This window comes from Carassius auratus, chromosome 5 (genome assembly GCF_003368295.1).
Source record: "Carassius auratus strain Wakin chromosome 5, ASM336829v1, whole genome shotgun sequence".
NCBI lineage: Eukaryota > Metazoa > Chordata > Actinopteri > Cypriniformes > Cyprinidae > Carassius > Carassius auratus.
In genome coordinates, this window is record NC_039247.1 from 10217424 (window position 1) to 10231093 (window position 13670).

At 36.3% G+C, this 13670-nt stretch overlaps 2 protein-coding genes across 5 annotated transcripts; both read left to right on the plus strand.

The window, feature by feature from the left end:
- Positions 1 to 351: 351 nt before the first annotated feature.
- On the plus strand, positions 352 to 4046 carry LOC113074633 (UDP-N-acetylglucosamine--dolichyl-phosphate N-acetylglucosaminephosphotransferase-like). 2 transcript variants are annotated; one of them, XM_026247462.1, is made up of 9 exons: positions 352 to 1244; positions 1336 to 1456; positions 1828 to 2041; positions 2159 to 2305; positions 2680 to 2764; positions 2910 to 3098; positions 3282 to 3369; positions 3527 to 3682; positions 3856 to 4046. In XM_026247462.1, the coding sequence occupies exons 1-9, from the start codon at positions 1081 to 1083 to the stop codon at positions 3919 to 3921; spliced, it is 1230 nt and encodes a 409-aa protein (XP_026103247.1). In that variant the 5' UTR covers positions 352 to 1080; the 3' UTR covers positions 3922 to 4046. The 2 variants fall into 2 exon arrangements, with proteins under 2 accessions (XP_026103247.1, XP_026103251.1); XM_026247466.1 differs by lacking the exon at positions 2159 to 2305.
- Positions 4047 to 4420: 374 nt separating this feature from the next.
- Positions 4421 to 9599, plus strand: LOC113074647 (sushi, von Willebrand factor type A, EGF and pentraxin domain-containing protein 1-like). 3 transcript variants are annotated; one of them, XR_003280680.1, is made up of 9 exons: positions 4421 to 5091; positions 5278 to 5377; positions 5929 to 6076; positions 6233 to 6296; positions 6395 to 6515; positions 7998 to 8159; positions 8379 to 8546; positions 9159 to 9362; positions 9464 to 9599. XR_003280680.1 is itself a non-coding variant. In XM_026247478.1 (8 exons), exons 4-8 carry the CDS (start codon positions 7726 to 7728, stop codon positions 9475 to 9477), a joined length of 663 nt encoding a protein of 220 aa, XP_026103263.1. In that variant the 5' UTR covers positions 4427 to 5091; positions 5278 to 5377; positions 5929 to 6076; positions 6233 to 7725; the 3' UTR covers positions 9478 to 9599. The 3 variants fall into 3 exon arrangements, 1 of the variants encoding a protein (XP_026103263.1); XR_003280679.1 differs by having other exon boundaries at positions 6233 to 6515; XM_026247478.1 differs by having other exon boundaries at positions 4427 to 5091; positions 6233 to 7840.
- Positions 9600 to 13670: the final 4071 nt, after the last annotated feature.

Here is a 13670-nt window from a genome sequence, read left to right on the forward strand (position 1 = left end):
TTGCAAAAATAAAAATAAATAATAATAATAATAATAATTTTTATATTGATATTATAATAGAATGAGCATTCTTTGTTTTGAATGAGAAACTGTCAAAATATGCAATACATATTTAATCAAATATAAGATTAAAGCATACCATTATCCAGTCTTTATTCGTTTACCAAATTAGCAAAATTCAATTCTTAAGGCAAATATTAAAATATATGGTTATATATAATAGAATATGATTAGAACAAAATAATAATAATACGACTTATTATTACTATTGTTGTTATTATTTGGTATACTATTAGAGTGTTTCAGATTAGAAAATGGGACTTTTACAGTACTTTTTTATTTTGTTTCCTGTTGTGTTTCGTCTGCAAAGGTTCGACCGAACCCAGGATGAAAAAAAACATATTTACGTATTTTTCTGATAAAAGACGTGCCTTATAACTACCGTGTACAGTACAGTATTTCGCTTTAAAGCTTTCATTGTCGTACCATCCGCTTATGCGAGTATAATAAGCAAGTTGACGTAACCAGTCGGCGGACGGAAGACAGTATGTTGACGGAAGTAGACGTGGATCTTGTGATGAGATCAGAGCCAAACCTGCACAGTAAACTGAAATATCTATCAGGTTTTGACGCCAAAGAAGCTTACGAGTAACTAGTAAATCATAACCTCAGATGGTGTTTATTTGGTCAGAGTTTTTATATAGATAATTTGTTATTTACCCGACCTTATTAAAAAATCAGCTTCTCATCAAGCCAATGAACTACCGTTCATTGACTCAGTACTTTTGTATAAAAAAACTGTGCGGTCCGTTCGAAAACAAGCATATTGTAATTGTTTTTGCGCGTGATTTCATATAATTATGTGGTGTGGAGTTGTATTTTAACTGAAATGTAATACAGTTTTTGTCAACCTCGAAGAAACATGTTAAGCCAATGGCAGCTTCACTATGAATGTGCAACATAAAAGTTTTGAATGTTGCTGATAGGAAGCAAACGTTATTTTCAACTAGAGTCATCGAAATATAACTGTGGTATATTACAGTAGATAGAGTATTTTGTTTTTTTATATTGCGTTAGTCCATGGAGAAGATGTCTCCAATTCCCGCTCTTCCTCTTATCATTAACTGTTGTATGTCTGCACTTGGGTGCGTTGCAACAGTGAAGCTTATTCCTGCTTTTAAGAATCATTTCATATCTGCGAGACTCTGTGGCATGGATCTAAATAAAACCATAAAGAAAGAGGTGTAAGTGGTTGATTTTTACATCAAAAGTTTGTATTGTAATTTTATGTCCGGAACCTGAAATTAACTCCGTTCTCTTTCCTTTATTAACCAGGCCTGAATCACAAGGGGTTATCAGCGGCACAGTCTTCCTCATCATTCTCTTCCTCTTCATCCCTGTGCCCTTCCTCCATTGCTTCATGGGAGAACGGTGTCAACGGTTCCCTCACAACGAGGTGACATTATCATCCACTAATCATAAATAATACACACATATCAAGAATTCACCACTTACACCACTGTTCAAAAGTTTGGGTTCAGGTTTTTAATACTTTTATGCAACAAGGATGACAGCAGAGACATTTATAAATTTACGAAAGCTCATGGTATCCACAAAAATATTAATAATAACAACCCCTTTCAGCATTTATAATAAGACAAGTTTCATGTGTAAACACACACACACACACACACACACATATATATATATATATATATATATATATATATATATATATATATATATACACACACACACACACACACACACACACACGCACACATATATATATATATAAATATAAACTTTATGCATATGTCCATGTAGTTTGTCCAACTGATTGGTGCTTTGTTGGCCATCTGCTGCATGATATTCCTGGGTTTTGCTGATGATGTTCTGAACCTACGATGGAGACACAAGCTAATGCTGCCCACTATGGCCTCCCTGCCTCTACTCATGGTCTACTTCACTAACTTTGGCAACACTGTCATCGTCGTGCCCAAACCTTTCCGTGTCCTGCTGGGGATGCATCTGGACTTGGGTGAGTTTGACAGTCTGCTTAAATGTCTGGTGCTCTATATGACCTGATTTTATTGCACTCTTGTTTGAGATGTATGATTGTTGATATTCTAAGTATTTTCTATATACTGTATTTCAGGCATTCTGTATTATGTATATATGGGGATGCTGGCTGTGTTCTGTACAAATGCCATTAACATCTTGGCTGGTATCAATGGCATTGAGTCGGGGCAAGCTCTCTTCATATCTGGCTCCATCATCATCTTTAATTTTCTGGAGCTCAATGGTAAGCTTCAACCCATTTTAGCAAATTTCCACCTAGATTCAAATCTCTTAAAATTTGCATAATTTATATATACAATACTGTTAAAAGTTTGAAATAATTAGTCTCTTATGCTCACAAAGGGTGTATTTATTTGATCAGTTAAATACAGTAATATTGTGAAATAACAGTTTTTATTTGAATATATTTGAATATAATTTATTCCTGTGATGGGCGAAACTCAGTTCTCAGAAGCCATTACTCCAGTTTTCAGTGTCACATGATCCTAAATTTCTTAAATCTCTCTGACGCTGCTTGGTTTTTCATTTGAATAGGTCTTAAGCTCATTCTCTAGCTTACATTGTTCAACTGATCTTTGATTAATGTTTCTCTTTCAGGAGACTACAGGGATGACCATGTTTTCTCTTTGTACTTCATGATTCCCTTTTTCTTCACCACATTAGCCCTCTTCTACCACAACTGGTTTGTTAAAACTATTGCTATTTGATTATCTGTACTTACTTAAGTTTTTGAATCCAGGCCAGTAAAAAAAACTGATCTCTAAAAGTTAAGCTTGACAAATAGCGCTATTTGAACAAATATGTAACCTTTGAATATCTCATATCAGGTATCCTTCCTCTGTGTTTGTGGGAGACACTTTCTGTTACTTTGCTGGAATGACGTTTGCAGTGGTCGGGATACTCGGCCACTTCAGTAAGACCATGCTGCTTTTCTTCATCCCCCAAGTCATCAACTTCATTTACTCTCTGCCTCAGCTCTTTCACATTATTCCCTGTCCCAGACATCGCCTGCCAAGGTGGGTTATTACACTAACATTTTAAAAATCAAGCTATAACAAAGATTTATTTATATTTGCATTAGAATTCATTTTGACAGTCATTGAAGGTTGATTTAATATGTGGGTATTTAAAGTGTTAAACTCTTTGGTTATGAGATGGTTGTGAGATGAGAGCTTGACCTCTAAAACTGATTAATGCAGGTTACAGTCTGACACGGGAAAGCTTGGCATGAGCTACTCCAAATTCAAACAGAAGGACCTGGGCAAATTAGGACAACTTATTCTAAAGGTAAACACACACATGTCACTGTGAGTGTGTATCATTATAAACAGGTTTAGGAATGTTTGTTTAAAAAGACTGGTACTTCTGCTACAAAAGAGCCAGGAGCATTTCTATTTGGTATTCCCTCTATGTTTGAATGTGATTTCCTCTTTTTTTCCTGCAGGTGGCAGAAATGTTATGGCTCCTGGATGTGCGTAGAGGGCAGGAAGGAGATGATGAGTTTATTGAGTGTAACAACATGACCCTTATCAACCTGGTACTAAAAGTGCTGGGACCTACCCATGAGAGGAACCTGACTGCAATCATGCTGTTAATACAGGTGAATCCCTTGAGAGCTAATGTGCTAAACTATGGTTATTTCAAATTAAAAGATGTTTGAACTTGTGTCTATGTGTATATAAATACTTTTCAAAGAAAGATAGTGTAAACCCTGGTTCTTCAAAGGAAACGGATGTTTTGATGGATTGAAATAGTATTATATTTCTTTCTCAGGTCTTGGGGAGTGCCGTGGCGTTTGGAATCCGGTATCATCTTGTGCGTCTGTTCTACGACGTCTAGACCACTGAAGCTCCTGAGAAACGTTACAACCTGCTGCTTTCATTTGGAGAAAAAAAATACTGAAATAAAACTGATTGTTGATTAATTACTAAACCGACTTTCCTCTATAAAGTATGGAATCTTGACACATTGTATTTCAGCTTCTCTGTCTATACATCTGCATGTGTAGGGACAGTCTATACGTATGCCCTTAATTCTCATTGTGACATAAAAGCTCTGTAGATAATGAACAGGTGTCTGCATAAAGATTTCCAATAATTTGGGATGACCTGAAAAGAGGGTTGTATTTTGAAGGATTATGTGAAAATGTTACATTCAGGGATATTTTAGGGAGTTGGTGAATTTTTTTACAACATTTCCGAAGGATTATTTGATATATGCAGTTATTTTAGTATATATATATATATATATATATATATATATATATATATATATATATATATATATATATATATATATATATATATATAATTTTTGTGTGTGTCTTTGACTCATTTGAATATACCAACAATGTCAATGGACCACACTAGCTTCCGGAGAGGTAAATGTCCTTTATATTTATACTGTTTTATGAATCAGTTATTATATATTTTATATGCGTTTCATACGGTATTTAGAAGAGAAACCAAAAATAGCCCATACATTAATACTAATATAAAACACTACATTTTCAATTATTTAGTGTGATGGTTTTCCAGGTTCTCAAATTTGATGGCCCCTTCATAAAATACAAAGGGCTACTTATAAGCTTCATATATAATAACCTTTTTATACTATAGTAAGTGTAGTATTTGAATGAGAACATTTTGTTTTTAAAATTAAATAATTGAAACCTGAGCAGGTGTCTCAGCTCAAGGTTTCTGGCAGCCATACTCCACGTGGCACTGTCTCCATTGGCCTGGTCCATAATCAATACTTGGCTCGCCTGCATGTTTTACAGAAGAGGAGCATAACAGTCTGAGGAGAGACTCTGGCTTCTGCTCAGTGGAAGGAATTGCAGAGCTTCTCAGACACGTGTTCTTCCATTGCTACCACACCAAGTTGAAGCAATGGGGTCTTGCTTTACTTGACGGCCACAGCGACATGGGTGCCTGTTCGGTAGGCCTTCATAACATCAACATTGTGCCTGAGGTCCAAGAGAACTTCCTTTGTCTTTGGGAGCACTGTGAGGTATGAAAGCAATTTTCCATTTTTAAGTAGATTATATTTTACTGTATGTGGCTTGTCAAATCAGGTTTATTGAAGTGTGAAGAATAAGTGGGAAGGTTTTTATTTTACTATTATATGTATTCTCTTTGGCAGTGTTTTAGTGCTTTAAAAATAAAGTGCTCTGCTGATAAACGTGTTTCTATGCAGATGTCTATGGATATTCCCGAGTGGTTCTACAGACATGTGGAGATGCATGCCCATTGTCTCGAGGCTAATGAAGAGAATGTGCTGTTCTGTGGCTGGAAAGGTCAGAAATAACTTCAAGGCCCCTCCTTTGTCCGCAACTATATTTGAAAGCTTTATGATTTTTCTAGTTTGTGATTTAGGGGAGAAGCATTAATGAAAAGGACATTCAAAAATTCCTTATTTACAGTTTCTTTCTGATGAAATGTGTTGGAGCTAAGCATAACTATAAAAATGTATATTCATTCTAAAAATGACATTTTCAGGTCCAAAAATCACTCCTTTAAAAATAGGCTACCTTATGTATTGAGTTATTTATTTTATTTTATTCTTTTTTTTAAATATAGACCCCTTGGAAATTTGCTGAGGCCCCCTAGTGGTTGGTGGCAGCTGTTTGAGATGCACTAAATCAGTTATGAGATAAACACAAAATCAGAAAGAATAGAATAATCAGTGATTATATTACATAAAGTCCAGACTGCTACCTTGTGTTAATAATAAAGTTGATCATTTGTCCATTTTGTCTGTTCCATATTTGTGCTACCTATATTGAACCCCATGGCAGATGATGTTACTATTCTGCACGTTTTTGAGTTTATATCTTCTTATTTCTAGACTGTGAGGCCTCTTTCAAAGGCAGGTTTAAGTTGCGAGAGCACAATGAAAACACAGGAAAAGCTGGTGCCATGTCTGACCTGTGGAGGACTGTTTGCCAACAACACAAAGTTCTTTGACCACATTCGATGACAAACCTCCACTGAAGGTGAGGGCGTTGTGTTTGAGGTGGTACACATGCAGAAACCGCTATAATGAAACATGAAAACCTTCTGTATTAAACAAATTTGAAGCATTGATTTATTTCATGGAACATAACAAAAAATGTTTGGGCTTGGCTCATTGCACCTATTTGTGTCCGTAGGTCAAAGATTTCAATGTTCTCACTGCTCTAAGACCACATGAGGAGCCATGCTATGGGTCTTTTTGTATGTCAAGTGTCACAGAGGTTGCACTTTGTTCTGCTGTATTGGACCTCGCAGGCTTATATTGCCTAATGATGTTCTTCTCTGTTCTCTGATCAAAGTCAGTCATTATAAATGTCCACTGTGTGATATGACCTGTCCATCACCATCCTCGCTGAGAACCCATATCAAGTTTCGTCATTCCAACGAGAAGCCTTACAACTGTGACTACTGCGAGTACAGGTGGGGTCACTTCCTTACCAGAGACAGTCATTCATTCATCATAATCCCTGCATATTTCTAATCATCTAGTCCGCCTTTTAAGACCTGTTTGTCAGAACATGATCTGCCAGTTGTCTGGTTTTTCAGCTGTAAAAGCCTGAGAGAGTTGCGGAAGCATTTAGACATGCACAGCACTGAGCCAGCATATCGATGTGACTTCTCTGATTGTGACTACTCCACATGCTCCCTTTACTCAATCAAGAAACACTACAAACGTGTTCATGAGGTGAACCAGGCAGGAAATGCCAGCCACATATCTATATCACAAAACAACTTCTATTGTGTTCCACAGAATAAAGCTAGTCAGTTTGGAAAGACAGGAAGCATTATTTTTGGCCATGAATATGGCAATTAAAAATTAGGATAAGCGAACAGTAATATATCAAATTATTATATTTAGGTGTATATGATCATTAGTGTGTATATATACTGTGAATACTCTTCTGTGCGTGAAAAAATGAAAGCTTGTGTATTCAGGTACAGAGTGTGTTCTGGGAATAATCCACTTTTCCTGTGATCGCGTGTGGTGTGTGTCTGTAAGAAGAGTCATGGTTTGTTTGAATGTCTCAGGACAGGAGGTTGTGCTGGGTTAGGCAGAATTTTATGCATCACTGCAGTAGTCAGGGGTTAGTGTTTGAGCACTTTACATAGACCTGTGACGCAGAATTTCGTGTCATAATTACAATCACTCCAGGTCTCAAGCACTCTAGGAACTCTGCTTAGGGAAGCGAACCGGACAAGATGTGAAAAACATGAAATTTACAATCAGCACAACTGATATTTAAGCTAAACTGCAAATCAGACTTCCCATGGCTCTGTCCCTTTATCTGTAATCTCTTTCTCTGCTCTGGTGAAGTTAGCTGGTGTGTTAGCAGAATTTAAGAGATTAGTTTGAGTTAACGGCTTAGTGTAAGCTAAGATTCAACACTTCCCCTTTCTTTCCATCTGTCTCTGTGCAGGAAAACAGGTGCTGGAACATAGCCTTTAAAGAATACAGTTCCCAATCCAAACTGTTTTTCTATATTATTCATATAATTATGACTTCTGCAATATGAGACAACATAACAAGAAAACGCTGATTAGAAAAGAAGTCGGAGACGTTCAGAGGAAGAGAACAGAAGAGATATAGACAGCTTCTGTTTTGGAGGAAAATTTCCGCAATTAAAACAACATGAAAGTAGGAAATCTTCTGCTGCTGTTTCTGGGGTCCTTGCAAGTGGTGTTCACTCAAGAGCCTTTAACTGTATTTACTGAAAGAACCACTGTGGAAGAAGATCTAGGAAGTGGTAAGAGAAGAACCTGATTCATTTATGAACGAACAAGATATCTAAACTAAGCATAAAGACTGATTTTACAAATGACAAAACTTTGAAATTATTGTACATTGAAAATTGGTAAAGAATGCATGTATTTGAGCACAGAAGACTGCACTGTGTCCCTCAGGTCTGTTGGAGGTGGAACAGGAGGATGAACTGGCGGACACTTACTGGTCCGGGACAGCCCCCCTTTGTTTTGGAGGGTGTAAAGGCAGACACCAGGAGCTCAAGAGAGACAACTGTGGAGATTCAAACTGCTGCTGGGTGGGATACAAATCCTTCTGTAGAGGTACACCTTATCATCATCTTAAAGGGACAGTTCACCCAAAAATCACTTACTCACCCTCGTGTCATTCTAAACCCTTATGACTGACTTTAAGTGAAACATGGCTCAAAAGTCTGTTTTTTGTTTTTGTTTTTATGGTCACTCGAAATACTTAACAGAAGTCTTTATGTGTTTCATGAGTTTTATTTCATGTTTAATCTTTAGACTTTTTCTTTTCCCAAGTGAATTGTGGAAAGCCTGATGTGGACTTTAACGGGATGGTGTATGGGAGTGATTGGTGGGTGGGTTCTGTAGTTCGGTACGACTGCAGGCCAGGGTTCGTGTTGGTGGGAGATCCTGCCCGAGCCTGTCAGTCCAATGGCAAATGGACGCCTAAACCGTCCTGTCTCAGTAAGTCCTGGTCTGGCTGGACGTTGCACACAAATTATGGAATTATCCAGAAAGTGCACACAAAACTGTGACCTAATCTGTCTTAAGTGAAGTCTCATGTATTTATAGTATAACTAAATTTGTTATTGTCAGCACTGTTACTTTGAGAGGTGTTCAAAATAATTCGTCAAAATAACCACACTCTGTAAGAAAAAAAATCCACTAAAAAATGGAAAAGGCACTGGAAATATTCTGTCAGGACTTTATCCATGAAGTACAAGCATTTACCGTAATCCTAAAACACCAAAAAATGCAATGCATCTCATAATTCAAAGCAAAGAGAAAACACCTGTGAAAAATCAGTACAGATACTTTTTTCATATTAACACATAAGTACGTTGTTCATGAAAACATTAAATGTCTACTTATACATAATATCTTTCAAAAAAGTGTACATGTATTACGTTGATTGGCTTTTTTAATAATATTTTTATTATAAAAAGATTTGACTTGAATGAGTAGAGATTTAACAATAGTTGTGGTCCGTTACATTTTACACCTAAATGCATTTAATTGACTTTATCAAATATAAGTTAGGCACAATTCTCTCTCTCCTCCTGTATGTGACGTTAGGAGTGTGTCATCGTGGCCGGGTTGAGATCAACGAGAAGGACATTGATGGGACGTGTTCGTCCACCTGTCCTGATGCTAAGAGCTATGCAGTCCCTCTACACCACAAATGCAGTCGAATTGAGAACTGCAGAAGTAAAGAATCGGGCTGGAAGCGCTGGTTTACACGCTGCAACGACTGCGACTGTGACTGCTTCACTCCCTGCAGTAAGTTTTTATGGAGTCGTTTAAATCGAGGCTAGTTAAAACAAGGGGAAAATATACTGTAACTGCAATAACACAATCAATGTTTTTGTTTGTTCCCTCAGCTTCTACAGGATAGAAGACAGTGAATGCGTATTCATTTTCCTTTTCTACAAAAGCCTAAACCTGCGGAAATGCTTCTGTTTTCGGAATATACTGTACATTTGATTGTATCTAGTTAGTTAGTCACAATTGTGGAAAGATAAGAGACACATTTCAGTTCCATAAGTGATTTTATTGGAACATTATGCTTCTGCAGATACAAGGAAATTATTAGTTTATTCATTTGCTTCATGATTGATACAAGATTAATGTAGTATGGTATTAATATAGTTGAATCAGAGTTGAATCAGCATCAGAGAGAGAGATCTCATTTATAACCATAGATGTGATCGCAGAAAACAAATCTCCTTTTAGTCCCAAGTGGTAAAATTCATGATGAAATTCTCATTTTTCTTGGGTTGGTAGCAGCCAATTCCTGTAAAAGATTGAGGGTTGGGAATATTTTATATTTGTGTTGTAAATAATGTGAAACCAGAATACTAAAAAGAAAACACACACATTTTCACACATACTCTGTGACATAAAGTGTGTGCTATACAATTAAATGATGCACTTACCCACGTTCAGTTGGGTTATAGAGTTTCCTTTCTTCGACAGAAGCTCCCAGTATGTGTGTCTTTCAGTAGATCCAGCCAGTCCATTCACACTCTCCAGAAATATGCCGTAGCTTTTGCTAATAGTGTATGTGAAGCTAAAAGAAATGCATGTAGCAAAATTAGCACAAAAAATTTAACTGGCACTATAACAGTTCCTTATAGCCCTGAACCATGTACAATAGACTGACATGGTAAAAGATGCCCCATTTCCCCTTAACCTATTAACCTACTGTACATGTAATGTACATGAAACCAGAATAATTTGATAACATTTTGTGCCGTACTTGAAGTTGTTCTTGTCATGTAGCTGATTTAAGATCCCAAATATCGGCATTCCCACTGGCGCAGTAGTGGAGTAGGAGATGTTTGTGTTATTAAATTTATTAATGACAGTCACCTTAATGGGGATTGGTCCCTGCTTTCCTGTTAAGAAGAGAAAATTGGGCAAGAGAGTCTCAGAGAATGTTATTAAATCACATTCAAATGCTGTTTAGGATGTTTGACCTAAAAGGATTGTAATTCAATCAAGTTTCTCCTCATATAAAGCAGAAATCATGGTTTTATAGAGGAAAACTCACCTGAGTGCTCCTCACTTCCCCCCAGTCCTGGGAAAGGCAGCAAAGCTGCAAAGCACAGAAGGGTAATTGCTGTCAGAGCCATTCTATCAGACTGCTCAGTGTGTCTGAATGTCTCTCACAACCACACAACCTATTTATGTTTATTTTTTTGCATTCCAACTTAATAAGTCATACAATTACTGTGAAGTCATACCTTAAAAAGGAGTTGTCAGCCAAGAAACACGAGGAAAGAACATTAATCAGGCCTATGGTGTTTACACTGATTCCTTTTTTTTTTTTTTGTCTTCCTTATTACATTACAGGAAACAAGGATGACAATCTTCTTAGGACTGTTAATTGCAAAAGTACCAGGAAATATATAAATATAACAAAGAGTACACTGTTGCCCAAAAATATTTTTGAAGAAATCTTTTTTTCTTTTTTTAAGCTTTTATTATTACTGGGTTAAACTAATAGAATTTATCAGAATTAACACACACAAACACATTAAATTAGCACTATCAATTCCTAATTTGAGGCTTGTATAATAGAATGACAAGAAAATCCTTGAGTCAGGGACAGTGTGTTCAGGTTTGATGTTTGCAGTTGAATTGCAGCATGAAATGAAGACAGTGCAACATATCCAAGAGAAAGATATAAAACCATGTCAGAAAAAATTAATATATAACTCTTAATATATATATATCTTTTCCTTCTTCCCACAATTAATATATAACCCCCCCCCCCCCCCCAAACTGAATTGTAAACTCAATCCGGTGTTGCTAATCACCTTTTCAATGGTACACATAGCCATCTGACTTTCAGCTGAGATCGGAAGTGCGTCCTCTTGTGACCATCGTGCGCTCCTACAAAATTTCTGACTGATTAAAATAATGTTAGAATAAAATTACATTGACATCAAGGTCCGTGTATCATCCGATCAGTCAATTATTCCATTTAATCTTGACAACGTCATGTTGGACTACTTTTAGCACTTTCTGCGTCATGACTTATTAAACATCACTATTATGCATGACGCATGGAGTTAAAATAGTTTTGCCATTTATTTGTTCTAGAACTTTAAAACAAAATGAGTGAAATAAATTGAATTATCAGGGGCACAAGGCAAGAAGCGGCGCAAAGAAGAGAAGCAGAAAAAAATATCAATATAGAGGTAAAAATCACAAGTTAACGATTGTGTGAAAACGAGGTGATGTTTAGTATTTAAAAATAGCCTTTTTTAGAACATCTTAACTGCAACACTGACACTGTGGAACATTTTTGCTTGAGTTAACGGCTTATTTAATTTTACTTTATTTTCTTTACAATAAGCTTCTGTAATGCTGTTTTAATTTCAGTTACATTACTGCTTACTTTTAATTCACCAAAAAAATGTCTAAATGTCTATTGAAAAAGACCATGTCTGGAACTTTTTGGACATGAGTAGCTCATGTCTGTTCTCTTCAATAAGCTATTTTATCAGATTAACTCAAAAAATACCAACAAGGCGCTTCAACACCTCCATTTATTTATTATCACAATTTAATTACTACTTATGTTGATACTTATCACTATTTATGTTTTGCTATGTAATAGTAAGGGGGGATGGGAGGGGTTGCAGAAATCTAAATTCTCACCTAGGGCACTAACAGAGCCTGTGCAGGACCTGCCCAAAGCACACAGCAAAACTGATCACTCAGTGGTTGAAGGAGAAAAGGATGAATGAAACTTAAACCCCATTTAAGATCTGTAGAATGACTTGAAGACTGCAGTCCACAAATAATCACCATTAAATTTAACTGAACTTAAGCAGTTCTGCAAATAAGAGTTGGCAAATATTGCAAAGTCTAGATGAGCAAAGTTAGAAGAGACAGAGACATATCGCAGCAGATTAAAGGCTGTAATTAAAGCAAAACCTGGTTCAACAAAATACTGACACATTCTTTTCCATACCAACTCTATACTATTTGTCTGACTCCAGTTAGTAATAGTTGTTAAAAGACCAGGGAGGCTTTTCAGTTTCATATTATGAGTTTATTATTTCAGTTCAATTTTGTGTTGATCCCATGACTGAAACAATGTGGATTTTTTTTTTTTAATCTATTGTTTGGCCCAAGTGGTGAACCTCAGGATCATATTCTCATCTCTCTGGGGTTGATAGCAGCCAATTCCTGCAAGACATTGAGGCATTTCAAAGTATAAATAATCTATATTTAAGAGGAAGCTATTTGTATTTAGCACATTTGAAAACTATTTAGATTGAATTATTTTGTGTTATAAAGTAAATCAAGATTAAGCCAAATTTTCTTTCTTGCACCACAACAATAAAATAATGTTATATAATTATCTTCATTCACGTACCCACTCCCAGTCGGGTTATAACTCCTGCTTTCTCAGACAGAAGCTCCCAGTGTGTCTGGTCCTTATCAGATTCAGCCAATCCATTCACACTCTCCAGATATATGCCAGAGGTTTTATGAATAGTGTATGTGAATCTGTTGTTGTAACACAAATAAAGAATTAATCAGAATTGGCTCCAAAATCGATTCAAATTCTGCTTTGAATTTTTTTTTGGAGCCCTAACCCTTTATAATAAACTGAAAAAACAACAGTTGAGTCAGGTATGCCTGGAAAAGCATCTCAGACTTATCACAGATAAGCCTGATTTTCCCATAACCTTATTTAGTTAGTACATTACAAATGCTTTTGATCAAGTATGTCAGTCATCACAAGTTATTTAATCTCAACCAAAGTTAATCAGGTATACTCTTCTATACTACAATCACATAACTGCATGTGAAGTGAACTAAAGCAGTAAAATCAGTAAAATTTGTGGAGTACTTGAAACCGTCATTGGTGTCCTGCAGTTGATTTAAGGCACCAAACATCAGCCCTTCCTCAAGCACAGATGTGGAGTAGGAGATCTGCTCATTAGTTAATTCATTAATGACAGTCACTCTAACGGGTACCTGTTCCAGCTTGCCTGAGTGAGAGAGCGAGAGGACTGCATTATTTAGTTCAAACATATGCTGTAGTAATTTAGAGCATTAATAAAT